The 27,272-nt window shown below is 55.4% G+C and overlaps 1 protein-coding gene across 2 annotated transcripts; it reads right to left on the reverse strand.

Moving 5' to 3' along the window:
• Positions 1-27,272, reverse strand: TBX4 (T-box 4). Of its 2 annotated transcripts, none has more exons than XM_018064035.1 (8): positions 27,025-27,272; positions 26,166-26,260; positions 17,736-17,855; positions 16,073-16,220; positions 5,214-5,366; positions 4,187-4,275; positions 3,825-4,060; positions 1-1,628 (listed from the first exon to the last, which is right to left on the reverse strand). In XM_018064035.1, exons 1-8 carry the CDS (start codon positions 27,232-27,234, stop codon positions 1,009-1,011), a joined length of 1,671 nt encoding a protein of 556 aa, XP_017919524.1. In that variant the 5' UTR covers positions 27,235-27,272; the 3' UTR covers positions 1-1,008. The 2 variants fall into 2 exon arrangements, with proteins under 2 accessions (XP_017919524.1, XP_017919523.1); XM_018064034.1 differs by having other exon boundaries at positions 1-1,631; positions 27,025-27,234.

The following is a 27,272-nucleotide window of genomic DNA, read 5'->3' on the forward strand; positions in this document are numbered from 1 at the left end:
ATGCTTTCTCAACTCTCATTTTTATTTCTGTTGGGCTCCAGGCGCCAGAGGCGAGGGTTTTCTGGGAGCAGAACAGGCTCTGGAGGTGCTGAGCAGCGCGGTCTCCTGGGGACACCGCCAGGTCAAGTGCGCTTCCTAACAGCCAATTGTAGGCTGCAGACGACGCCTGAGAAGAGAGTCTGGCGCATCAGAGTGAGGGTTATATGCTGGGGACCAAGGTGGACGGGCTCTGTCCTTTATAAGAAAACCTGAATGATGCCAGAGATGTTATTGGTTGCGTTTTCACACTTCTTGGAAAAAAACAGGGTTTTAATACCTGTCAACTGGTGCTTAGCCCATGATTCTCTCTCTAAAAATGGTCCCTCAGACCTCAGAGCTCCAGGGATCAATTTCCGGGCCACTAACCGAGCAGTCAGCCCTCCTCTCTGAGCGGGCTTGGAGGCTTAGCTGAGCCCACCTCTCAGGTAGTCTCGCAGACTCTCCGGAAGCTGAAGGAGTGGGCCTCCTCCTCCCTGAACAAGATGCTCAGCGCCTTTCGCAAGAGCCAGGACTCTGCAAGATGGGCAGACAGCCCCACCTCCCCAGCCAGGAGAATCCTCCTCCCCCAACCCCCTACTCTCGACTTGCCCTGCCAGAGAGACTTCACCACCTGGCCCCTGAGTTAATCGAAAATTATAAAAACCTCTAAGTGACTCACATAAACACTCCACTTCCTTCCCACCCAAGGGCATGTCAAGAGATGTCAGAAAAGACTGGATCCAAATCCTGCAGCCAAAAATCTCTTCTTCGTTAAGTGTGTATTTTTTCTTTTTTTTTTTTCTTTTTGCTTTGTCGGGGCCTCAGTTGTATGTCAGAAGACAGGTGCTCTCCAAATACAGGAGCGCAGGTCGCGCACTGCACCCCACCCTTCGAAATACCTTGCTGGGTTTCTTGGTGAGGGGGCAGGCCAACCCTCAGAGGTTAAGACTGGGTTAACACGGTCCAGGGGCTGCGGAGGGGACCTGGGAGTCATCCGTCAGTCCAGTTCTCCACGGTCCCCATGCCTGAATGGTACTGTAAGGAGGCTTCCCGGGACAAGGAGAAGCTCTGCGAGTAGAGGAACTCGTTGGCCGCGTTCAGGTGTGGCGAGGGCGGCTTCCGCTCGCACACGGCGCCCGGGAGGCCGCGATCTCTGGGGAAGGAGGCGCTGGGGCCCCGCTCTCGGACCTGAGACTGGGAGAGTTGATTGTAGACGCTGAAGTGGGCGTTGCCCGGCGGCTGGGAGCCCTGGGCGGAGATGGTGGGCAGCCGGGGCATCATCGTGGTGGCGGTGAAGTGCGTGGGGAAGGACTGGTAAGGCACAGTCTCCATGGTCTGAACGCTGTAGCTCGTGTAGGGGGACACGGACGTCCACATGTTACAGCTTAGAGGGGGCGGGGGCAAGTCGTCCACCCCGGACACCCCCGCGATCTCGGGCCCCGACCCTGAGTACATGCAGGCCTCTCGTGGGGTCACTTCGCTGCAGTAGGAGGGGCTCAGCATCTGCTGGTCGTAGGGCGGGGGAGAACGGAAATAATGGTCCTCCCCCACCGCCGAGGGTGCTTCCAGATAAGATCGCTTACAGGGTAAGTCCAGGTGGCGGGCACTGTCTGCTGGAAGACAAAGAAACCTCAGGAAGAGCCAGGTCTGCCAGCCCAGGGCCCAGAACACCACTGCCCCACCACCACCACCCCGCCCCCGCTGGATGCCAGGACAGCCTATCCTTGTCATTGGTGGGAGGGGGGGTGCCCCACACTGCGACGGCACTCCCAGACCATTTTAATCAGCGACAGCTTTTATAAGGTGGCAGTAGCCCAGAAGTGGTCAGATCATGGACTGCACTCAAAGGCCACTGGGGGACAACGCATCACTGGACACTGAGTGATGTGTTTAGCCAGGCGGCGTATGCCTTTGATCCCTTGCCGCCCTGACTCTTGGGGACGGTAAGAGGCTTTAATGTGCACTGGCATTCTTAGGCCAGGCCCACCCTGGCCAAGGAAAGTGCAAGCGACTGCCAGGCCACGCCAGGCCCAGAGGCTACAATCTGTCTGAATTAGCCAGAAAATTAAGCCACAGTGCTTCTGCCTCCATCCTCCGCTCCCAGGAAGGCCTCAGCAAGCCAAAGCTACTCACAGGCGTGTTCCTGTTGCTCTCATAAGAGGAAGTAAACCTTATGTATGTTCAAAGAAGTCCCATCAGATTGTCATTACGCAGATTCCAACATAACAGGGTTTACACAATTAAGAAATGGAGCTGTTAATAAGTAAAAGGTGACTTGCACTTCTAAGGCGAAGCTAATATACTCTGTTAGGGGGAAAGATGACATTAAGTGCCCCAGACCATGGATGTGTATCTTTCAACATCCTCAAGCACGAAGGCTTGATTCCGGACGAGCTCATCCACCCCTGGGACCCAAGGATAACCCAGGCCTGAGCACTTGGGCAGCAGCCCACTCTACAAATTTAAGAACACTTGTCCAGTTACTTGTCTTGGCCTCCGTCCTTCTATCTTCCCTAGGGATTCTCAACAGGAAATCGGCCATAGACAATAGGTAAATAAATGTGTATGGCTGTGTTCCAACAAGATTTTATTTATAGATACCAAAATTTGAATTTCATAGAATGTTCATATATCACGAAAGAGTCTTCTTTTGATTTTTTTTCAACTATTTAGAAATGTAAAAACCATTTCATATGACTCACAGATTGAACAAAAATGGACTGCAGGCCAGATTTGGTCCAAAGGCCACAGTTTGCCGGCCCTTGTCTTAGGTCTCTAATTCTAATAGGATTGGCGCAGTGGCTACTCAGGGGTCTTCCAGGGTGGTCCCTAGGAGCTGGGCTGAGAGAACATTCTGTGCGGCAAGCAAAGTCCCCAAACCTATTCCCAGGAGAATTTCAGTGGCCCTGTGAGGACTTCTGACATGGTAATACTAATCATTTGCATTTTATAGAAGACAAACTTGAATCCTCGTACCAGGGCACAGATGTTCTGGTCGGCTCGAACTCCTCTTCCTCACAAAGAAGCCAGCATGGACAGGTCCGTGGCCTGTCTTCCTGGCCCCCAGTCTACATCCCCCAACAGCCCCCATCCACTCTCAAGAAGCCTCTGGAGATCTGACGGGATAGGGTGGGGAATCTGTGCTCGGCCAGGACTCCCAGGGTCAGGGTGGAGGTCGCTTCTACAAATGACAAACTCTGGACTGGGACGCTTCCGCCTCCCCCATGCCCAGAGGCAGCGCCTGGCTCACTCTGCGCCCTCTGCACACCCCAAGGAGGTGCTCAAAGCAGCGGCTGCCAAGGGACAGCTGGAACTGGGGACCGCTTGCGGCAGACCCTCCGATCCTGTCTTCTGCTCCCCTGCCTGCTGTGTGCTCACTTCTGCCCTCATCACTCTCTCCCCGATGCCTGTAGCAGCCTCTGTCCACGTCACCCCCTCCTCGTCACCCCGTCCCACACGACTGTCGCAGCAGGCTCCACATGCCTGTCCTCGATGCCAGTCTGACTCTGTCCCTCTTCTGCCTAAAATCCTTGTCTAGGGGACACCCCGGCCACAAGCTGTCTGCGTGCAAATCAAGAAGCACTGAGCCTGACCATGGTCCCCAACGCTGTAGGCTCGCTCTCCCAGGCCACAGCAACCTGTGTGTGTGTGTGTGTGGGTGTGTGTGGGTGCGTATAACAGAGAGTGTGTATGCGCACACACACCCATGCACGGCCACATGCTCACGTGTGCAGTGGGGAGTGTTTGTGGGGAGGGCATCACCCCCATCCCGACCCTCCGGGGCATCCAGACCAGGAGTGAGCTACCTCGTCTTTTCAGGCAGTGGTAGAAGAGGCTGGAGTCCCTCTGGGCTGGGAAGGTGTTGAGGGGAAGGTCCTGGGGCTCGGCCGTGGCAAACTGCATGTGAGCCCCGTTCTCGTACTGGTAGTGCTGGAGCGCCTGGTGAGCCCCGTGCAGGGGGCTGACGTCAGGCTTGGACGACAGCTGGGTGGAGACGAGCCTCTGCCTCACGATGCTTTTGGAGATCACGGGGTATTCTTTGCTGGAGGCGAGGGAAAGACAGTCAGCCAGAGACAGGAAGGGAGGGGAGATACTCTGAGGGTTCTCGCATTCACGTGCTTGAACCCCGTCCACCCGCCCCAGGCCCCCTGGCCAGGGCAGCCCCCACCTCTGCAGCCGGGCCACACGCAGGTCACTGTCGTCACTGCCCCGAAATCCCTTGGCGAAAGGGTTGTTCTCAATTTTCAGCTGTGTGATCTGTCAGGAGAGGAGACACAGAGGAGTCATGGGGGGAGAGGCCTGGACCGGCCCTGCCCACCCCCAACCACAGGCACATTCAGAACCCCAGGCAGCATCTGGGGAAGTGGCATCTTGCAGGAGCCTCCCCGGCCTTGAAGTGCTCGCTGCAGCCCTTACCAGTTCTCCTAGCGGCAGACCCCCATTCTATGTCCTGCGCTCCTGAATTCAGCCCCTCGCCACTCTCTCCTGGGGCCTGTAACCGCTTCCCACCCACATCACCCCATCCCGCACAACTGCCACGTCAGGTTCTGCCTGCCTGTCCTAAATGCCAGTCTGACACAATCTGACACAAGAGGGACAGTCTTGTCCCTCTTCTGCCTAAAATCTTTCCCCCACATCCGACCAGTCCCAACACAGGTCTAGAAGCCTTCAGGGAAGGGCAGCTTGGGCACAGACAGGGAGGAAATAGGCTAGCCCGTTAGGGGATCAGAAGACAGTCTGGGGTGGTCGGGTTGGGGCGGGAGGTGGGCCAGGACATGCCAGGCGTGTGCTGGGGAAGGGCTTCCGAATGGCTCAGTCACCTGCTCCCCCACCACTGGCAGTGCCCAAGGGCTCCTCTCCCTCCCTCTTCCCCTACTCTCTGCAGGCCCGGAATCCTACCAGGGAGAAGACTGCAGAACAAAAGGGCCCCACAGTGAAGCCACAAGGCAAGCTCCACGCTCCCGGTGTTCCTAGTTGCCACCTCTGTCGTCCCGGGCATGGACCACAGACAGCTACCCTGTGCTGGGGATCAGGAGCCTCGTCTCCTTCGCCTGCACGTCTTCCATTCTCACGGCTCTGTAGGACTGAGTGGGTTCCTGAAGCGACTGCCCTGCCCGTCTTGCACCGGGGCTTCACTGCCTGCCTCCCTGGTGGCCCAGAAATGTGTCCGCGCTGGGGGCGGTGGGGGGCTGTACCTTGTGATTCTGGTAGGAGGTCACAGAAATGAAGGAAGTCTCTGGGAACACGTGGGTGCAGAAGGCCGTGTTTTTGGAGCCAAAAGCATTGTTCTCGTCAGCCTTCACGATGTGCAGCCGTGGCTGGTACTTGTGCATGGAGTTGAGGATGATCTGGAAGAGAAGGGTATTGAGTCAGTGCCAGGGCCTTCAGCCTTGTCCAGCCGGCCTGGGGCTGGATTTCCTTCTCCTGAACACCCAAGTCTCCAGGGTTTGACCACAGGGGGCTGAGCCCAGAAGGGTCCAAAAACCTCCCTTGCAGGGTGAAGAACCAGGCCCCTGGGCCCCAAACTCAACCTCAGGGGCACCCGTTGGCCTGTCTGCTTCAGCACCAATGCCTGGTCCCAGGGCCTACCAGGTAACAGCCCCTTCGCTGTAGTAATGGGGGACGGAACCGTTTAAAGGCCCCCAATGACTCGACACAGTGTTAGTAGGTGGAACTGAGTTGCAGGCAAAAGTCCAGGTGCCACTGACTGATGTGTGATCTCAGGCAAGGCCCTGGGTTTCTCTGAGCCCCGGCCTTCAGCCCTGTGGGCTGCCTCTTCCCCGGCTCACCCCTCCCCACATATGTGGGACCTGCCCTGTGGTGGGTGCTTGGGCCCTCCTCTCACGACTGTCAGCAGCGAAAGCCCAGGGTCTGCAGGACGGGGGAGGGGGAGGCCGAGGAAGATGAACTCTGATCCGTCCGGTCTGGGCAGGCGCCCATCCCTTCATCCGCAGAGGGCTTGCAGACCCTGATGCACCCAGCCTTCAGCCTTCAGACCCGCCCCAGGCAGCCCACAGCCTGGGCAGGGGCGGGGGGAGCGCCATCGTGGGCTGAAGTTCACAGTACCAAGGCCGGAAGAAGACCGGAGGCCCCGGGCACCCCCCAGCCCTTCGGGTGCCTGGGGAGAAAGGCCGAGTGTCCGGGACACTCAGCCCGGAGCCCTGAGACCAGCACACGGTAGTTGCGGCCCCAAAGCCTCTTCCTTCGGCCATGCCCCACGGTAGCGGCAGCATCATATGCCATTAAAATGTATTTTTTATCGTTGACATTTGCCAGACACCCTCCCCACTGGAGGTAGGACAGGCATTTGGGGCATTTTATCAGCACCGCGCTGGTTTTTGTTAACCCTTCCGCTCCCTTCCTGGCTGGAGGAGGCTGGTCCCTGGCGGAGCTCCTTTCTCTCCACCGGGAAGTGCCCTCCTCTTGGGCTGGCTCCCCCACTCCCCACCACCCGCCAGGTTCCCAGGGACCTGGCCTGGGCTGAAGCTTAGTGGGAGATTTAACCCCTGAGTGACAGAGTGCCAAGCGAGGGTTCAGAGCCGGGTTTCCTCTGGCGGGGCTCGGGCTCCTCACCCCCTGGGAAGGAAGGCGGCTCAAGGAGAAGCTCAGCTGAAGGAGTGGGTGGTATGGCACCCAGGCTGCGGGCTCTGCCCTGCCCTGGCCTCCAGGTCTCGCTGGGCAGCTCCAGCAGGAACTCTTCCACCTTCTGCACTGGCCCCTCCCCTGCTCTACTCTCAGTGGAGAGTGACAAACCTCCAGAGCCTCCTGGGACAAATACAGAGCCCCCCCCCCCCCCGAGCCCCAGATCCCATCTGCAGCTGGGGAACCCACTGCCCAACGCGGGGCCTGCCAGGTGAAACACTCAGAATGAGGCTGAAGCCAGGGAGGCCTCCTTGGACTGTCCATTCCAGGAGCCCAGGGAGGGGCACTGGGGAGAGTGGCTAGGGACACACTGCCCAGTCCCCAGAGGTTCCTCTGTCACCCTGCGTGGTGCCAAGGTCTCAGAAGACCCAGCAGCTGAGTGCCTGGGAGGTGACCTAGGGGCCGGATTCCTGCCTTCGCACCTCCGCACCTGTAGTTCTCTCTGCTGTCTTGATCTTTTTGCCCCCCTTCTCCCTCATCTTCTAGGCCCAACTCTTCCAGGAAATTGTCCCAGATTACCTGAGGCCTGCTCTAAACTCCCAATTCTGAAGCTTCCTTTCCCCAGTACGGTCTACTGAGCTATGGTGCTGCTTCCAGGGGCTTCTCGTCCCTTCTTGTCCCTCCAGCTAAATTGTAACTCCTCAAGAGAAAGGGCTCCTCCAAAGCAGGAGCGAGTGAGTGCAAGACCAGGTTAGGGGAAGAGGAAATCCAGGGCCATAACCACAAACTCTCTGTCCCCTCCTCCCTCATCTTTCTTTGCCCACAGGATAAACTCTAAGGCATGTTTCAGGCAGAAGCACTGAATGAACACGTGCACAGACAGTCCTTCTGTGATCACTTACATGCTCCAGCCCCCCTGGGTGTGGGGTGGGGGTGAGGGGGGCCCAAGGGGAGAACACGGACAGGAGGCAGACAGAACCCAGAGCAGGCGCTGTAGTCCCCAAGCAGTGAGGCTGTGCCATCCCTAAGGACCGCTTGGGACAGACCACAGCCACCCTGCGCCTCTGCCACCTAAGCAGTCAGAGCTCTGGGCATCGTCAGGCCCCCTGGCCCCTCACTGTCCCCCACCTCCGAGTCTGGTCAGTGACCAAGCCCTGTGACTCCACCTGTAAAACAAAGATCAGGTCACTCGCTTGCTTAGAACCTTCTGGGTCATCCAGGAAGACTGCACCTTGCTTGAAGGCAAGGCCCTTTGTATTTCTCCCTCTTCCTCCCATTTTCCCACCACCACCACCAACCACCATTCCTGCCATATTTAAGGCTCAATGCTTGGCTTCCGGGCTTCCCTGATGGTTCAGACAGTAAAGAACCTGCCGGCAATGCAGGAGACCTGGGTTCGATCCCTGGGTTGGGAAGATCCCTTGGAGAAGGGAATGGCCACCCACTCTAGTATTCTTGCCTGGAGAATCTCATGACAGAGGAGCATGGGGTTGCAAAGAGCTGGACACGACGGAGAGACGAACACTTCACTTCACTTCACATGCCACTTCACTTCTATTCCTAATGCCACCTTTGATGGTTCCCTCTTGCCCTTGGGATAAAGGCCAAACTCCTTAGCCCATGCATCAGCCATGGTCCTTAATGACAAGGGTGGAGAGACTGCCAAACACACCTCCTAGGAGAGTGAACCAGACAGGCAGGCAGAGAAATCTGGGGGAGAGAGCCACTGCCAGACTCGCAAAGGAAGGTGGGGGCCCCGAGGGGAGCCCGACTCCAGCCACAGGGAAGTCAAGGGGGGCCCAGAAGTGTCTGCAGATCTCTGCCCATGAGCTGCCAGTCCTGGGCAAGCGCTCGGCCTCCAGTCATCGCGGTCCCCATCTGTACAGTGAGGCTTTCGACTACCTGGTCCCAAACACCCTTCCTGACTCTGCCAGTCTGGAACCTGGGCAGGTGTGTGGAAGAAAGTTCCAGCCACTGAACTAATGCAGACTCAAGCTGGAGCATCAGCCCTGACCGCCTAGGAGAACGGGAAACCAGCTCGGTGACTCACACCTGGCTTTCCTCGGAAGTTCCTCGGGCGCCACACTAAACTATTTTGCCAGAGCCTCACATTTATATTTCTAGCAGAGGACATGCGGCCAAATGGGCCAGCCACGTCAACAAACCCCGCTACACGGCTGGTCCCGTCATCATCGCTGTTCTACAGAAATGGGATTCATTATGTTCTGGCTACAATTCAGAAGCCTGTTCTATTTTAACAATTGTGATAGCGCCAAACAGCCATCTCCTCGAGAGATCACCATGGTGTGCTTGGCTTAACGAGGCCCAGATTCATCTGCGCTGGAATCACAGAACATTAGGGCATGGAAGGGCAGGACATAGCGATCACTCCAGTGCCACCTCCTCATCGTACAGATGAGGAACAGGAGGTGAGTAGTGGGAACGAGACGTGCCCAAGGACACACAGCTGGTGGGAGACTGGATCTGGAGAAGACTCCAGATGGCCCTGGAGAGAGCATGAACTGCTCTCAACCACAGGCTCGGTCATTAATGACAAGGTTTCAACTAAACATGGCGGGAGACGAGGATCCACCAGGCCCCGTCGCCCCTCGCACGCGCAAGGTATCTGGATGCTAGGCACACAACAAGTGGGGCTAACGTCTGCCTGTCAAATATTAAAACCAGATTGCTTCCTGCCTCACATTTGTACTTTCTGAGATGACCTTCTCCATCATCCTTCTCACCCTCTCCCACCCCACCTCTTTGGGACAGAGACAGGATCTGCAGCTCAGAAAAGTTTTAAAAAGAAGAAGAAAACACTGAGACCACAAAGGCCCAAAGATTGGCTCAGAGAAGACCCAAACCAGGACTGAGTTGGACGGCCCATCAGCCGACTCAAGAGGCCTGGGCCGGGCAGGCCTGAGTACTCACACCCAGGGGAGCGGGCGTGGTGCCTTCTCTGCCAGCCAGTGTGGACAGAGCACAGCCTCTGTGCCAGGCCCTGTGCTGAAGACTGTCTACACAGCACACAGTTAAGCTTTACAACATCCTTGTAAAGTATTAATTGTTGTTGTTGTTGTTCATTTGTTAAGTTATGTCCCATGGACTGTGGCCCACCAACTGGAGTGGGCTGCCATTTCCTTCTCCAGGGGATCTTCCCCACCCAGGGATCGAACTTTCACCTCCCAAATTAACAGGCAGAATCTTTGCCACTGAGCCACCAGGGAAGCCCCAAAGTATTAACAGGTGTTAGTATTCGCCCCACTGTAACAGACAAGGAGCTGAGGCTCAAGAGGGTGCCGGTGTCTGCCCAGCCTCAGACAGTGATGGGGGCAGAGCCAGCATCAGCACTGATCTCTGAGCCTCAGCTCATACCTGCACCTGTACCTGGCCGGGGAGGGTGGGCCGGTCTAGAGCTGGGTGGGGAGTCTGTGTCCCAAAGCACCCAGCAAGGCTTGGCACATCGTCAGGGCTCAGCAAATGTGGGAGGAAAATAAAGAGATCGGTAGTTCTGGGTGCCCCTGGCATATGCTTTGCGGGGACATCAGCTCCCAGCAGAGGAAGTGCCTTCGCTAAGTAAACCCCGCTTCGGCAGGTTACTGAGAGAAGTAACACTCACTCCTACTCACTGCCACTCACACTGTCCCGCAGCAGGACACGATGGTGGTAAAAAACAAAAACAAAAAAACACTCCTGGTTTACCGTCTAGTGGGAAACCCACATGGTAATCCAAAATCAAGCAAAGATCAGTGGTGAGAAAAAGTGACAGACGAGAGACCACATTGATGATAGTAACAAACGTGATGACAGGAAATGTGAAGGGCCTTGCGAAGAAAACACTTGAGTACACTTTTGAAAGACAAAAGGCAGACTTCAGTGAAGAGAAAGGCATCATGACCAATGACCCCCTGGGAAATTTATAACTTAAAGTGATTCTAACAAAAATACAAGTAAGTTTTTTTCTCAACACTACAAGCTTATTCTAAAGCTCATAAAAAAAAAAAAAAAAAAGACAAGACCAGCCAAGAAAACTCTGAAAAAAGAAGAGCAATGGGGGAGGACCGAGTCTGCCAGACACTAAAACCTATTATGATGTCTCAACGGTTAAAACACTGGCGTAGGAACAGACACAGATTCAGGAGGGGATTTACTGTACAGAACCAGAGAGTGTCCTAAACCAGAGAGGGGAGAGGGCTAGTCAGTTATTGGTGTTGGGACCACTGGATAGCTCTCTAGAAAAAAAAAAAAAGTTGGATTCACACTTGGTATCTAATGCCAGAATAAATTGAAAAAGGGCCAATGGTTTAAATGTAATAATAAATCCATAAAATACTATAAGAAAACACAAGAAAAATCCCTTATAAGTAAGGAATGGATAGGGGCTTTTCAATTACTCAAAATCCAGAACCCATAGAGAAAAGACCGACACAGTCAATCAAAAACGTCTGTGTAGGATTACCACTCTAGGCAAGACCAATAAGACAAGTGACAAACTGGGAAAACATATAAGCAACTCAATTTCACAGATGGGAGCTAAATCTTTCTAGCTTATAAAAGCTTCTAGAATGGACAGGTGACTTTTTAAAAAGTAATCTAAGAATGAGAAAAGGATAAGGGCAGGAGTTCACAAAAGAGGAGATCTCACAAAAGTAAGATGCTTATGCTTACTCATAATAAAGGAAATAGAAACTGAAGCTAAAACTGGTATCTGTGTTTCAGCCACAAGACTGGAAAAGATCCAAAAATTTCTCTCCCACCATGTTCGTGAGGCCACAGCGATGGTGGGAAGACACGTCACTGTGACACCAATGCAGGACAGGGTGACAAATTGCAAATCCATATATCCCTCAAACAGGCACTTTATCACAAAGAATACTTGGCAGAGGTATAAAGCGACATATGTACAAGGTTAATCGAAAGAGCAAAGATAGGGAAACCTCTAATTCCCTCCATAAGGACTGGCTACACAATGGAACAATCATTGGATGAAACTCTATGCAGCTCTGTAAAAGGAATGACGCAGCTCTACGTGAATGAAATGATCTCCGAGACACTGAGTTTACAAAGCAAGGTGCAAAGTGTTTACAACATGGTACCTTCTGTGTCAAAAAGAAGGGATCTGAGACGGTATTCTGCCTGCATATGCAAAAAGAAACACAGAAAAGAAATTAGTAACACTGGTTCCTTGTGGCCAGAGCTGGAAGAAACTAGGTGGATGGGAAACCAGTGGAGGGAGATGTCTCACTGCAGACCTTTTTCGTTTGTTCACTGATTCATTTTTCAATCATATGAATGTATTTCCTATTTAAAAACAAATTTGACAAACAAGTATAAAATTATAACTGTGGCAAGTACTCAAATGGAAAAGTGTGTGGTGCACTGAGAGCATATAATGGGGATCCCGAACTGTCTCCCTGAAGCCGTGGCATTTGAGCTTGGATCCCAAGGCTCAGGAGTAACTGACTAGGCTAAGAGGCCCGTGGCTGGTGGAGGAAGCACACTGAGGGGACGGTGCCTGTGCCATTCTGTGGCCCGGGGAGCCCACATCCGCAGTCTGGGGCTAACTCAGCCTCTGCAAGGCTCAGAATCATAAGCTAACCTTTCTCCTCAGCAACATGGGAGTCCAGAGACATAGGAGGTGGTAAAGATGGCCATCTCCCTGCACACACACACACACCCACCACGCAGTCATCCCCTCCCTGCCACACACACACACACACACACACACACACACACACACACACACCACGCAGCCATCCCCTCCCTGCCACACACACACACACACACACACACACACACACACACACCCCCACCACGCAGCCATCCCCTCCCTGCCTCCAGATTAGGAGAAAAAGCAAGACACAGGAGGTGGTAAAGATGGCCATCTCCCTACACACACACACACACACACACACACACACACACACACACACACACACCACGCAGCCATCCCCTCCCTGCCTCCAGATTAGGAGAAAAAGCAAGACACAGGAGGTGGTAAAGATGGCCATCTCCCTACACAAACACACACACCCACCACGCAGTCATCCCCTCCCTGCCACACACACACACACACACACACACACACCCACACACACACCACACAGTCATCCCCTCCCTGCCACACACACACACACACACACACCCCCACCACGCAGCCATCCCCTCCCTGCCACATACATACACACACACACACACACACACACACCATGCAGCCATCCCCTCCCTGCCTCCAGATTAGGAGAAAAGCAAGACCCAGGTGCCAGCCATCTCCATGTCCCACTGCAGGACGCAGGCCCCAGCCTAGTAAGGCTCTCCTCAACTGCCCGGAGCAGCTTCTCTTCCCATCCCGTGGTCACCTGGCACAGGACCCTGCTGGGGACAGGGGGCAGTGAGCAGGAGGGGAGGTTGGCAGCTGTCCTCTTAGCCAGCAGAGCCACAGCTGTGAAGCTGACTTGGAGCAGCCGGGTCCCAGGCTCCCGACTGTTTCTGCCCCTGCTGCCTGCTTATGCCCAGAACCTAACGGTCACACCCTGACTCTACCCCTCAAGAACAGAGGGCTTTCCTGGACTCACAGCAAAAACCCACAGGAGTTTTCTAATCAGAAGCCAATTCTATCTTTTCTGAACACGTGGCCTGCGGGGCTCCTGGAACCTGGACCCTTCTCCTGGGTGGCTGGGTGGCACGTGGGAGACAGCTGCTGATGTCTCTGAAATCCTGAGTGGGGAGTCCACCGTCCACCTGGCTGGAGAAAGTTCCCTGAGGTGTGGAAGCTTTTAGGAAAAATGGCAAAGTGTGGAGGTGAGCTGTGTGGGAGGACTTGTCAAGGGCAGGTTCACAGTACAAATGGGTTTTTCCCAGCTTTCTGTACCGAGAAGCCAGGAAGGGCGACTTGGAGAGCTCACTGCTCCAGTTGGCACAGACCAAGGGGCAGAAAGCCAAGGCTCAAATGGGCCACTTTGCCTTGATATGTCTAGGAAGTTAGCTCATCCTCCACAGCCCTTCCCTGCAGAGTCAGATGCTGCGCCCTCTCCAGTGATGCTCTAGATTGCTGAAGATCTGACAGCTGGAGCCCTGGGTACCGAAAGATGGGGGGAGAAGCCAAAGGAGCACAGGCCTAGGCCTCAGAAGGCAGGGGTCCATCTGTGCTCTGTTACTCCCGGCTCCTGAGACAAGCACTTTGTCTCCGTGAGCCCCGCCAACCCCACAGATGGTGCAGTAACCAACAGACTGCACTTGTTGGGAAAACGTGGGGATGGGGAGAAGGAAGATACTCTACACCCCAACCCTCCGGGGAGGAAGCTGAGTTAGTACGGGGAATAGCCCCCCAGCTGAGGAGAGGAGGGCCCCAGGCTGGTGTGGCGAGTGTAGCCAGGGGCACGCCCAACATCACAAGCCCAACAAGCCAGCCCCACAAGCCAGCCCCACTGGCTGCTCAAGACCACTGCAAACCCTTTCGGGACCCCAGAGGAGCCACCAAAGCAGCAAGCCAGGGTGAGAAACCTGCTGCTGGGCAACGAAAGTCGGGTCACACCCTCCTGCTTCCAAAACAGCCCCACTTTTCAACCACCTGACTCCCTCCCCTGGCCCTCTCTGCAGGGGTCCAGGGAGGTGGAAGGGTCCTCAGAGAAATTCCTGCAGCTGGGAACCACGAGAGCGACCTGCGTGGCTAAAATTCTCACCAGAGCTTTGATCCCTGGGTATTTCTGGTCTCTTACCCAAGGATCCAGCTCCCGCCCAGCTCTGTCCACCCCAGTGGTCGGTCCCTGGAGTGTGTGTGTGTGTGTGTGTGTGTGTGTGTGTGTGTGCAGTTGTGGGCAGAGATATGGCTCCCACCATGGAGGCCCTCACTAATCTTTCAAGGTTGATCCCAAAGCTTGGCCAAGCAGAGGAGGCCAGAGAGGAGCTGACCACGAGCAGTCTTGGCCAGAATGGCAGTCTCTCTGGCCCTCAGTCATGAAAGACCCTGTGATCTGAGAGGTGGGGGCTTGGCTGACCCTTCCCCTTGGAGGGCAGCCTGTTGTCGCCCCTGTGGAAGGCTGCAGGGGCACATGTCCCGGGGCCCACCTGGGTGTCTCTGTCACACACCCAACAGCATCTCCCTGTGTGGGAAAACCCCATGCTGCTTGCCAAACAGACAAGTCAGGAGTTGATCATATTAACTAAGCATTCTCCTAATTGTTGGTTTATCGATCACCGATGACTTGGAAGAGAACTGAACAGACTCTGAGAAAATTATAACCAAGAGCTGCTTGCCAATTACACACCCATCAACCAGAAAGGACGCATCGCTGGCATTCTCCATAAGGAGCTATGATTCACAGAGTGCTGATTTGCACACAGCTCCCCAGAAACAGAACTGAGGTGTAAAAGAGGCATGTGCCTGCATGCCCCCCACCCTTGCTTTCCCCAACCACCCCCCCACACAGATGTTATGAGCGTGCAGCCGGGGCAACCACATCCAGGAGCCAACGGCACCCACTCCATCAACACCCCACCCTGTGTCTCCAGGGTAACCATGCGTAACCTAGAGGGGCGAGGCTTGCTCCCTGGCAGATAATACTGGGTCCCCAGGCTTCTGTTTGCCACGCGTATGAGCTAAAAATTTCCACATAAAGAGCTTTTTGTGGGCCTGCCAGGGCCAGACTGGGGAAAGAATGAGCTTCAGCAGCCTGGACGGGGCAGCAGCAGCAGCATCCCTAGGGTTTCAGAGTTGCTCCTGTGAGAGCCAGGCCCCAGGCAAGGCCAGGAAGGGGCTGACACAGGAGCCAGTGCAAGGCCTGCCTTTCCAGGGCGGGCGGCTGCGGGGCCAGGCGGACGCCAGGGATAAGGCTTCTGAGCTCATGGGTGACTCTTTCTCAAGACAGTCTCCTGGTCTTAGGCCCCAGCAAGGCCAGATCTGGGGAAACCGAAGCTGAGATTTGTGAGATGGGGGTCCATCCATGTCGTTGTCGTCATCAAGTGTTACTTGCTCAGTCGTGTGTCCGACTCTTTGCAACCCCATGGGCTGTAGCCCACCAGGCTACTCTGTGGGATTGTCCAGGCAAGAATCCTGGACTGGGTGGCTATCCCCTTCTCCAGGGGATCTTCCTGACCCAGGGATTGAACCCACGTCTCCCACATTGCAGGCAGATTCGTTACAACGGTAAAGGGAAACCATCATAGTCGACATTCACTCAGAGCCTCCTGGGCGCCACATGCCTTCTGCATAATCTCATTTAATTTTCACCTGGGCATCCCCATGTTCTGACAAGGAAACTAAGGTGCAAAAAGGCTAAGAAACTTGCCCCAAGTTACCCAGCCAGTAAGTGCCAGGGGAAGGATGCTTACTGTGGAACTCAGACCCTGTGCTCTGGCCCATAAACCCGCCTGGGACTGGGTCCCGAGAATGGATTCTCCAGATGAGCACCTCTAAGCGCCCCACCTCCCTGCCCCAGCACCCACACTCGAGGCCAGGCAGCCCCCTGCTTACATGCCCGAAGGGGTCCAAGTGGTTGTTTGTCAGCTTCAGCTTCTGGAAGGAGACCAGCTGCCGCATCCAGTGGGCCCCTGTGGCAGGAGAATCCGGGTGCACGTACAGCCGTCCAGGCATGGCAGGCTCAGCCTTCCCTGCCACCATCCTGCCAACAGAGTGTGGAGAAGCCGCAGTTGGTGATCGCCCTACGGTCTTGGGGAGCCCAGATTTCCTGTCTCCCATCCCACAAGAGCAAATCTCCGGAGGCCTGAGAACCACATCACTGCTGGAGCTTACTGCACCGTCCATTAGGGCTTTGGGGGTAAAAGGGTAGGGGGGGTGGCGCAGAGGAGAGGGTGCTGGGAGGGATAGCTGTCCTGAACCTCCCGTATCTCACTGCAGTAGAGAAAGAGGGAAACTGTAGAGAAATGGGATGGTTTATTTGAAGGAGTGGGGCTAATCACAAGTGTGTAATGGGGAGATTTAGGCACTTCCATGTCTGGGTTGTATTGACACTTTTTACATGTTAGAAATAACATTATTTGGAGGTAGCTTCTCAGACGACAGAAACGATTTTCAGACTGCTTGCCCCCAAAACAATGGTGAGAAGTGAACTGGTAGCTGTCCGCTCAGGGAGAATCTGCCTTGAGTGCTAAACCATCCCAGAGAGAGAACAGAACCGAGCTCCTGGCAGGACCCGGCCACCGAACCTGGCCTCCTGGGCTCAGGTTCTGCGACCTGACTACCCCACACAGCTGTGCTCACGTGCTGGGCTGTGGAGTCATTCATCCCTCCCACTCTCTCCTCAGGAGCTGTCCTAGACTCCGGGGGGCAGACGGGGAACATGAACAGGATGGCCCAGGAAAAACTGCCTTCATTTACTGGGTCCCAGTTTGGGTTCGGCCTTTAACCTGCCTGCTCTCCCTGGATGGTGGACATGCAGCTTAAGAGGGAGGGTCCTGGGGTGGGTGGGGGTGGGAGGAACTGGGAGATTGGGGGTGACACCTATACCCTACTGATGCTATACGTAACACTGATAATGAATGAGAACATACTGCGTGGCCCAGGGAACTCTACTGTGCTCTGGAGACCTGAATGGGAAGGAAGTCCAAAGGGAGGGGATGGATGTGTATGTCTGGCTGGCTCAGTTTCCTCCACAGTGGAAACTAACACAACATTTTAAAGCAGCTGCACTCCAATAAAAATTACTTAAAAAAAAACAACACAAGAAATAAAAAAAAGCAGGAGCAAGCGGGTGGAGAGACAGAAGAGAGAGTCACAGCCCAGGATCTAAGCGTGGACTGTCAAGGCCCCCAAGGAAAATTTCTGCTGTACCCCCACCTCCAGCACAGCCCTGTCAGAGCCTAGACCCACCCAGCGCTGGGGCTCACACGTCACCCCACAGCCCAGTCACCCACCCTTGGGTGTCCACAGCCATGGGGAGAGCGCAGACCCTTGAGATCCATCAGACACCCAAACACTGTGGCTCGTTTTCACTCCAGCCCCCACCCCATCTGCAGCAGGTGTGCAGACGACCCTGTGGCTTCGGCAAGCCTGGTGCCTGAGCTGCGGATCTGGCCAGTCAGTGGGACTAACTGGTAAGTCCCCAGACCACACGGCAGGCAGGGGACGGGTGTGCATGAGTGGGAAGGCGGGTGACGTGAGGGTCCCGAGTTCTTACCATTTGTTGTCACAGAACTTGTAGCGGTGGTCATCCGCCGGGACGATGTCGATCAGCAGGATGTACTTGGTCTTGGGGTTCATGCCCGTGACCTTTACCTTGTAGCTGGGGAACATCCTCCTGGGGGAAGCCAAGGGGTGAGGCAGGGGCGGGGACAGAGCACCGGAGGGACGGCACAGCGCAGGCGAGATCGAGATCTCTCGGCACCAGTTGGAGCTTCCTGACCTTGTGTAAATCACTTCCCTCTCTGGCCAGCCCCTCCCACCTCCCCTACAAGGAAAGGGCTGCACAAGCCACTCCTCTGAGCCCCTGCAGTTGTCAGCCTGTGGCTGTGAGCAGCTGAAGCACAGAGGCCCTGCTCAGGACTTTAGCACCAGCCAGGCTGCCTTTATCTCCCTCCTGTCTGTCATCCATACACAATAGAAGTTCCAGAGGGTCACTCCAGGGGACCAGAGCAGAAGACCTGGGAATCCCTGGCAGCTTCCTCTATGGTCCATGAGATGCCACCTCTGGGCCATGTCTCTATGGAAACAAACCCCCAGCCTCAAACCAACTTGCAGGAGAGTGCTGCGGGGTCTCTGGATGTGTGTGGCAAAGAGGTGTTTATCCCTGTGAATGCCTTGTCTGGGCCTGTGCACGCTAACTGGGTCTCAGGGAAGGTCAGTGCAGGAACCTTGAGGAGAAGAGCATGGATTTCTAGAACCACCCTGCCGTGGTCCACAGCCTGGCCCCACCACTGACAAACCACGATGCCTTAGGCAACTGGCTTGGATGTTTTTACACCTTGGTTTCCCTATCTCTGGTGAAAGAAAGTGAAAGTGTTCATCGCTCAGTCGTGTCTGACTCTTTGTGACCCTATGGCTTATAGCCCATCAGGCTCCTTCATCCATGGAGTTCTCCAGGCAAGAATACTGGAGTGGGTTGCCATTTCCTTCTCCACTCCAAAGGGGGGACGTTATCAATACACCCATCTCACAGGTTGCTGGGTGGATTGAACGAATCCACTTTTAGCTCTTACCACTGACCCTGACTGCTCTCCTTCCTCTGCAGGAGGTATGACCGACCTCCATGAAAAAAGACTCATTAAAAAGAAAGTCTTCCAGTTCCTGCAGCCCATGCTGAAACTGCCCAGGACCCCGAGGCTCAGGGGACATTTTGGAGAGGGACACTACCTGGGACCACTCAGCGCACCCACACCTACAACAACATGTACACATACCTGTGGGCTATCCCCCCGGTCACCAGGTCCCTGACCCTGGACTTCCCCAGAGGGGAACTTCCTCACGGTCCTCATCAGACCCTCGCACCGTTTCCTAGCTGACCTTTTACAAAGATGCCTCCGAGAGAGGCAGGATCAAATCCAGCAGGACAAACCAAGACAACTGGGACCCAGATCCCCAGAGCCGATAGAGTGCCCATGCAGTCCACTCTGGGAAAGCCAACAGGGGACCGCTGGCTCTCACGAAGCCAAGAGACAGCACAGGGACCCTCGAGAGTAGCTGTCCTAAGCGCCTCACAAACAGATGACCTGAGTCTCCCATTGCGTCAACATGGAACCAGCTTACCTCGACCGGGCAGGGCTTCCAGAAGGGATCAAGGCCTGCCCCCAACCCCACAGACCCTACAGCAAGCCCAGGACCCTGAGGCGGAGCGTGCCCTGGCCTCTGCACCCTCCCTGGTTGAAGGACAGGCCCTTGAGAGCCTTGCCAGGGGCCAGGGGTGCAGGAGCCGCGTGACCCTGTGTGTGTGCCCGAGCACATGAGTTTGCGGACCCAGAGGAATGCGCATGCGTGCATGTGTGCGTGCCTGGAGGGAGGAGGGAAGTTCTCGCTGCAAGTCTAGGGACTTATAAACTGTGTGGAAGAATTTGTCTCAGATGTCAACTGAAAGCATTTTTGAATGTCCACCCCACCCCCTCTCCAGGAATGGGAGGAGCGAGAGGACCCAACCCTGCCTCCTGCTTACCAGCCCCTTGCCCAACCCTGGGGGCGCAGCTGGAGCCTGCACCGCCTCGTTCCTGTCCCAGCCTCGCCTTGTGAGCCTGAGACTGGAGGGGAGGGAGGGAGGTGGCACTTGCCTCAGCTCCCCCCATCCTTAGGGGAAGGCCAAGAATCCCGTCCCCTGCAGGCTACCATTTTGCAACGGCTACAGAAACAGCCACAGAATGACTTGGGGCTCTCCCGGAGTCAGGACCCTGTACTTGGCCTGTTTCTCCTGCAGTCACTCCAGGTGGCAACAACAGAGGACAGACCCGGCTTCCCCCCACACCCCCACCCCCCGGGCTGGTGACCACAAAGGGGGCAGATAAGACAGCTGGCTGCCACTGCCACAGTCTTTATAATCTAGGTTGGTGGCGGGGGCAGCAGGGTACTAGATCCTATTTTTCCCCCTTCTACTCCCTACCACATTTTAAAAAAGATTTTCTTGATGTCTTTATTGAATTTGTTACAATATTGTTTCTGTTTCACGTTGTGGTTTTTTGGCCCCAAGGCATGTGGGATCCCAGCTCCTCAACTAGGGATCAAACCCATACCTTCCCCATCGGAAGGTGAAGTCTTCACGGCTGGACCGCCAGGGAAGTCCCTCCCTACTGCAGTTCATCTCAGCAGCTCAGGAGGCCAGGCTGACACGACTGGTACTTTTTAGGAGGCAGGCGAGGAGCTTGTGCTTAGCCGCTCAAGGCCTGGGGCCGCTGTCCTGTGATTTGGCCTCTCTTGGAAGCTGGGTGTGGACCAGGTTCCCAGCTGATAACAGCCTTCAAGAGGTTCTGAGGGAGTTGGGGCAGGGCAGGAAGGTGTCTCCTAGCCTCTGCCTCCCTTTCCCCGCTTCTGAGGGCAGGAGCCCTCAGAAGGGAGGATGAGGTAGGTGGTCTCAGGGTGGATTCAAAGGTCCTTTGCTCCAGGATGAGCAGGCCCAGGCTCAGTGAGCACCCCTGACTTCGTGGAAACAGGTATCTTCATCTCTCTGAGGATCCGGTGTGGTGGCTGTTTCTGGACCATGGAGGACGCAGGCACTGGGGACCCTGGGCCCCCTCATCTCCCCACCTAAGGGGCTCCAGAAGGATAAAGGCCCTCTGTGCGTGAAAGGCGAAGGAAGAAGGTGAGGCACGCCAGCCCACCAGCCTCCTGCCCCAGCTGATGGCATCTGCCCTTCCATTCCAGAGGGGCTGAGCTTGGAGCCCAGAGGCCTGGCGTTGGAGTGTGCCCCAGGAGGGCAGGACGCAGGCCACAGAGGCCAGGAAAGCCTGGGAGCCGCGACTTGCCCTGGGCTTGCCCTCCACTCTACAGGTCCTCTCTGTTGCAACAGATGAAACCATAAATGAAACCGTCTGAACTGCTTCTGTGATTTAGGATAGAAAAAAGATACCCGAAAACCAACCCCTTTGGGGGGAAGTGAACCCCTCAGAGGGACAGGGAGGGGAGACGTGACTCTGTGCAGCCCGTGTGGCGCTCAGCCCTGGCACCCGGCTGGCAGGGAAGCGCTGTCTTACTTGTGCCCAGCACCCATAGCCACCCAGAGGCGGGCTCGTGAGCCTTCTGTCCTGCCTGCTCCCTGCGCCCCTCCGCACCCCTTGCACGTGCACCGCGGGCCTCCTCTCTGAGGCCGGGGGGGCCCCCTCTCCCGGCTCTGGGTCCCCGCCCCCTCGGGGCACTCTGGGGGATCTCGCGGAAACCGCTCCGCCAGGGGATAAACAAGCAGCCTGTCCTGCCAGGCCGGGAGGAGATGAAAGCCTGGGGGTTTCTCCTCTGATCACGAAACAGGCTCTGGAAGGGTGCGGGCCTGAAGCCTTATCTACCATACTAGGAAATGGTTTTAGAATGAACTGCTAAAACAAGCTTCCTTGGACGTTTCTTGGTGTTGGAGGCTTTCAGGGCGCGGGGCAAGGGTCTGGGGCACTTGGATTTTGGCAACAAACCAGTAAATACGAACGATGCTGAGAGAGGGGCCAACAAGCTTCATCTGGGCTCAGAGAGCTGTGGGATGCCAGGGCCTGGGCCCAAGGAGGGGGCAAAATTCAAGGTGCTGACCTGTTCCCTCTCCACCAATCCTGCAAGGAGCTGGGGTAGCAGGGAAGGGAGGACCTGGGGGATTGGACAGATTCTCTCCAATCAGTGGGGACCTCAAACTCCAAGTCCACTGCAGTCCCAGCTGCTCAGGAATCCCAGGAGCAGCTATGTGCGCTTCCCTGAAAATGGAGTTGCAAAATCAGATCCAAGGGGTGAGAAGCCTGGAGAAGGCTTTTGAGGTGGGGAGAAGTGATGACTGGGCGGGCAGACAAGGGATGCTGGGGGTCAGCAATGTTCTGCTTCTTTATCCGGGTGGTGGTAACACTGGTGTGTTCAGTTTGTAGAAGTCCATAGGGCTGTACAATTAAGACTTGTTTCTGCAGGAATGTTCCACTTCAATAAAATTGACATTAAAAATTATATATGTGTGTATATATCATAAAGATGTGTACACACACACACAGAGGCCAGAGTTTGAAAGGAAAGGGCTTTAGAAAAAGGGTAGGGGGTCCACAGAAAACCCCATCTATTTTCTATCCCTAGTGTCTGAGGGTCTTTAAGAATAATTCTGGGTGTTTTGGGAACAGGTTGGGGCCCAGCAACTAAGGCTGAGTTTGGGGGTGGGAGGTAGGGGGTGCCATTTAATACTGAGACCAAAGCTTTTGTAGCCAAATGATTTCTGAGAGCAATGGACAGAGCAATGTAATTTATTTCCACTTAACACACACACACACATTCACATACTCACACACACATGCACAGAGTTTTCTACTTCTCTCAAAGCATTTTTCAGAAATATTTTCCCTAAGATGGGGGCAGGAAAGAGGGTGTGTGGAATGGATGCTGTTTTGGAAGACCAGTTGGTTCTCTGAGATTTTTTTTTTTTTTTTTGAAGACACTTCCTTCTGATAGACTTTTGCTTTCAGAAAATACTTTAGAAAGAGATCAAAGCACTCTCTCCCCAGCCCACTTTCCCAGTGTCTTCAACCCTTACTTCTCTTATCACCCACGCCACTGGGCTCTGACGCTCTGTATACAGAGCGAGGGCAATTGGCTTTGAAGCCCCGGATTAAGCCGGGCCAAATCCTTGCCTCAGAATAACAAACAATACAGGTTCAACAGGAGTTCTCATCAGTAGTTCATTTTTCAAACACAAATTCACTGTCACTAACACAAGCAACATTGAACTCAACAGGCTATGAAGGCTGATAGTGGAGATTTATCTGGTGGCAAAACCATGACCTAGGAGCGGAGCAGTCAGACGGTTAGGAAATTTTCATATTGGGGAGGTTTTTATTTAAATTTTGTGGAGCTCACTTTTATCTGTGTTTGGGAGAAAAGGCAGTTTCTCACATGGATCAAGCTTGGCAGAGATGTGAGGTGGCAGAGAGGGCCCTGCTCTCTGCAGTTAAGGGCATAAACTCTCTGGGTGCAGCCTTCTGAGAGGCTTAGAGAACACTCTGGCCCCATTTGACACTCGACTTCAGGGCTTCCTGAGCATTCAGAAATCGGCTGTCTTGAACTGTGGTTGGCATGTTATTCACCCTCTCGCATTGTCAGAGAACTTAAAGTCACTGTCCGATGAAGGAGACCCTGTTTCCCTTTGGCCGTCAGCTCTTCACGGGCTTAAGGCATAACTTAGGACTCACACTGGCTTGAGAACATTCGGGCTCCTTTCCTCCAGCTCCCCTCCTTCAGCCAGAGAGCAGTTGTGCCCCTAACCAGCCAGGGTCTCTAGGGCAGCACAAGAACTCCACCTTGAGCAGGCCCCCATAAACAAGCAATCAAGGGGATTTCTCAAAGTTGGGGTTTCGTTCGGGGGGTGGGGCATCACTTCTTGGCTTGCGTAGAACCTGGTAACTGCCTAACCCTGCTGCTATGGGCAAGCGCCAAATGCCTCCCCTTCTCAGGGGTCGGGTTTATATTCTCTTGGTTCTCCAGCTCAGGCAGTCTAGGACTCTATGACACAAGGTTCAGGAGAAACATCGAGAAACAGAAATGTCCCAGGAAGGCCGATGGTACAGAGCACAAAGAAGAAAAGAAGGAGAGGCACCAGACAGGACACGGAGGAGCCAGGAGCCTGAGCAAAGCAAGCTGCCTTTCAAGGCTGCTGTGGGCTGGAGGCGGGGGGGGGGAGAAGGCGGACACAGGGGTCGGAGCGGTGAAAGTGGTCTCTGAAGTCAGTGGGCAGCTAGGCAGGAGGTTCTGTGAGAACCGTGCTGGCAGGGGATGAGGCTAGTGACTTTCCTAAGCACTAGGCTGGTGCAAGGAAAACTTTCTGCCAGAGAAATGAAAGACTGCGATGGATCCTTAATTGGCCAACATCATCACGGCCATTTAAAAATTATTATCATCATTCCCTGAGGTCCATCTCTAAGCCTCCATTAGGATCAGGCACAAATATCTGCCTGAAGCCAGTCACCTCTGGAAATGTGGGATGTGTGTGTGTGTGTTGGGAGAGGGAGGGAGGAGGCCTCATGCAGGTGCAGGAAACCCCACTGAGGAGAATCACAAATGCCTTTTGTTTAAAAAGGCATGGGCCAGGCATGCCCAAAGAGCATGCCGGCCATTCATTTTCAAGAGACAAGGTTATTTCTGCAGCCTAAAAATGGAAGTTCTGGATCTTTCTCTTCTTTCCTTCCCTATATCCCAGCAGTAACAATAACCACCTCTCCCATTCACACCTATAATCCACTTAGCAATTTACCAAGCACTGCTCACAATATCCCTGGTTTGAATCTCAGAGTAACTGAAAAAGAAAGAACGGCAGGTAGGTCTACAGTCGCCATCCTGTTTGAACGAATACCTCTGAGCCACAGGAAATTTGGGGACTACCCCAAGTGCACACAGCTAGGATAAGGCAGGGCTCATGACACCTGGCCCCCACTGTCCTCAGTGAGTGCTCCATGAGGCACTCCCCTCACCACATCCCCCAATATATCTTCCCTCCCATTCCCAAGTGCAGCAAACGCAAGCCCTGACATCTTGTTCCTTCCCTGATAGAAGCCCTGGATGGCCATAGCACCTCCCTGACTTAGGCAAGAGGGCAGACAAGTGCCCAGACCCCCATCCCCAACAAAACAAAAGAAAATTTGCAAGGCTTGTCAGTGCGCAGACTGGGAGGACCCAGCACCCCTACTCTGTGTACAGCAAACCACCAGCTTTTTATGTCCTTTGACGCATCATTCCCTAAGCAGCTCGGCGGAAGTTCTCTAAAAAGGAGAAGAAAAACGCTGAGTAAATGCCGGACATTTCTCTAATTGTGATGAACGGAATTCGCTAGCATTTACTGTGTGCTTACATGTGCCAGGAGCTGTGCTAGGGCTTTACAGGCAACTGTACAAAGACCTCTTATTTTACAGATGGAGATGAGGAGAGAGCAGAGACGCTGAAATACCTGGCCGGAGGGTTGCACAGATGGAAGGAGGTGGGCAGAACCGGAAGCCCCAAGTCGGACTCCCCATTCCTGGCGCCTGATGCTTCACCGTCTTATTCCTCAGAAAACTCAGCTAGGGGCCCACGGCCAGGCAGAGGGACATTTTCACACCTAAACTGTACCCCGGAGACCGAAATCGAGTGTGAGTTGGTGGAGGAGGCAGAGTAGAGGGAAGGGACTCCAGAACTGAACTTTCTCCAGGTTCGGTCTGCAGCAAGCCCCCTTCACCTGATAACCGCCCCCCTCGCGGTTCCAGCCCCACCCGGGCCGCGCCACCCCAGCGAATGTCTCCATCCTGCCCGGGTCCGCGGCTTCCTCCTCTCTCCCTCTCCTCCCGGGTCTCTCCCACAGACACCAGCGCATTTTAAAGATGTTTCCACTTTATAAATCATTACTCTCTGGCAGCCACCCGAGGACTGCTCCCCGAACAACACACACACACATACACACACACACACACACAGCCGAAGGGTGCCTTCTCCTTGGCTAAAGGGGACCGGCAACGGCAGAGCGGCACCCGTGAGATGAGAGCCTTGGGGTTCACGCTCCCCACCACCCCACCCCACAAAATTTAGGGAAATAGGAAAACATGGTCCAGTCCCCTTCTTCCATCTGTGGAGGGGCATCTCGAGTCCCCAGTCAATGCAACCCTGAGCAGGTCCCCCAAAAGGAGGCGGACAATGCTGCACCCCCACCCCCACGCCCCCAGGGCCCAAAAGTTCTGGAGCCGGGACCTCCGGCGGGGCGACCCGAATTTGCATTTCATTTGCATAACACTGCCCCGCCCCTGCCTCCGGTCCCGCCGGTCCGCCGCCGCCTGGGCCGTGCAGCTCCCTACCGGCTGCCCGCGGCCAGTTCAGAAGCTCCGGCAGACCAGGAGCTAAGGCCTGAATGGCGGAGGAGGCTGAGTTGTTGTCCTCTGGGCTGCCCCTGGGGATCCCCACTGCCCGCGTCTGTCACCCGCCCCGAAGGAAAACCAGCGCTGACCTGCCGGCCTTGGTGATGATCATCTCGGTGCCCGCCTCGTGGAACTTCTTCCAGAGCTCCTTCTCGTGCAGGCCCACCTTGATGTTCTCGATGGTCTAGGGAGGGCAGGGAGGGACTCGTGTCGGCCTGGCCCAGGGCTCAGAAAGGAGGACACAGGCCCAAGGGGTCAAGCAGGACACTGCCAGCCCCGCTAGGAGCCCAGGCTCCCGGAGTCCTGGCAGATTTCGTTTCACAAAATGGTTCTGTACCATTGGTGAGTTTTTAAAAATGTGAATGTAATCAGTGAGTCTCCCTTCTTCGGCGCTGCACCTACAGACGGGCCCACAGAGGACACGCACACCGACCTTGCCTGGGTCAACGACACACTCCTACACAAACATAAACACTACCCAACACGGCCACAGACTTGCAGGCAGACACACCGACCTGGGAGGGGCACCTCTGCCCCCGACCGACAGCGCCGCACTCGCAGACGCGGCCTGCAGACCCGCACAGGCAGAGGGCGTGCACAGGGTCACGGTGACGTCCGTCCCCTCGGCCCCCGGAGCTGGACGGATTCCCGCAGCCACCGGCCAGGGGCCACTCTCCCCGCCTGGTCCCAAGGCTTTCGCCTCTTGTCCTCTCCAGGTCGAGGCGCCGGACCCTTTTCCCAGGCTCGCTGCACTGCGGGGTACCCCCTGTCGCCTGTCCCAGAGCAGCCTCGAGAGCGCAAAGTGGAGGAAGGACGAAAGGCAGAGAAGGCGCCCTGCCCGGGGGAGCGCGGCAGTCCTGTCCCCACTGAGGCGGGTTGGACAGACGCTGGCGGCCCTGCAGACAGATCGACGCCCGACCTTCGCGAGACGGCCGGCCGGGCCCTTACCTGCTCGGCGGGGGCGGCGGTGGTGACGGCGACGTCGGCGCCGGGGCCCGGGGGGCTGGCGAGCGCGGCTCCGCTGAGGCCTGGCGCAGCCAGCGCCGGCTCCGGGGCGTTGGCAGCGTTGGCGGCGCTGGCGGCGCTGGCCTCGCCGAGCGCGGCTCCCGGGGCCCGGAAGGCCTCCTCGCTCTCCGACAGGCCCTTATCCTGCAGCATCTCCTGTGGGCACAGCACACACGAGTCACATGCCCCGG

Source organism: Capra hircus, chromosome 19 (genome assembly GCF_001704415.2).
Source record: "Capra hircus breed San Clemente chromosome 19, ASM170441v1, whole genome shotgun sequence".
Taxonomy (NCBI): domain Eukaryota; kingdom Metazoa; phylum Chordata; class Mammalia; order Artiodactyla; family Bovidae; genus Capra; species Capra hircus.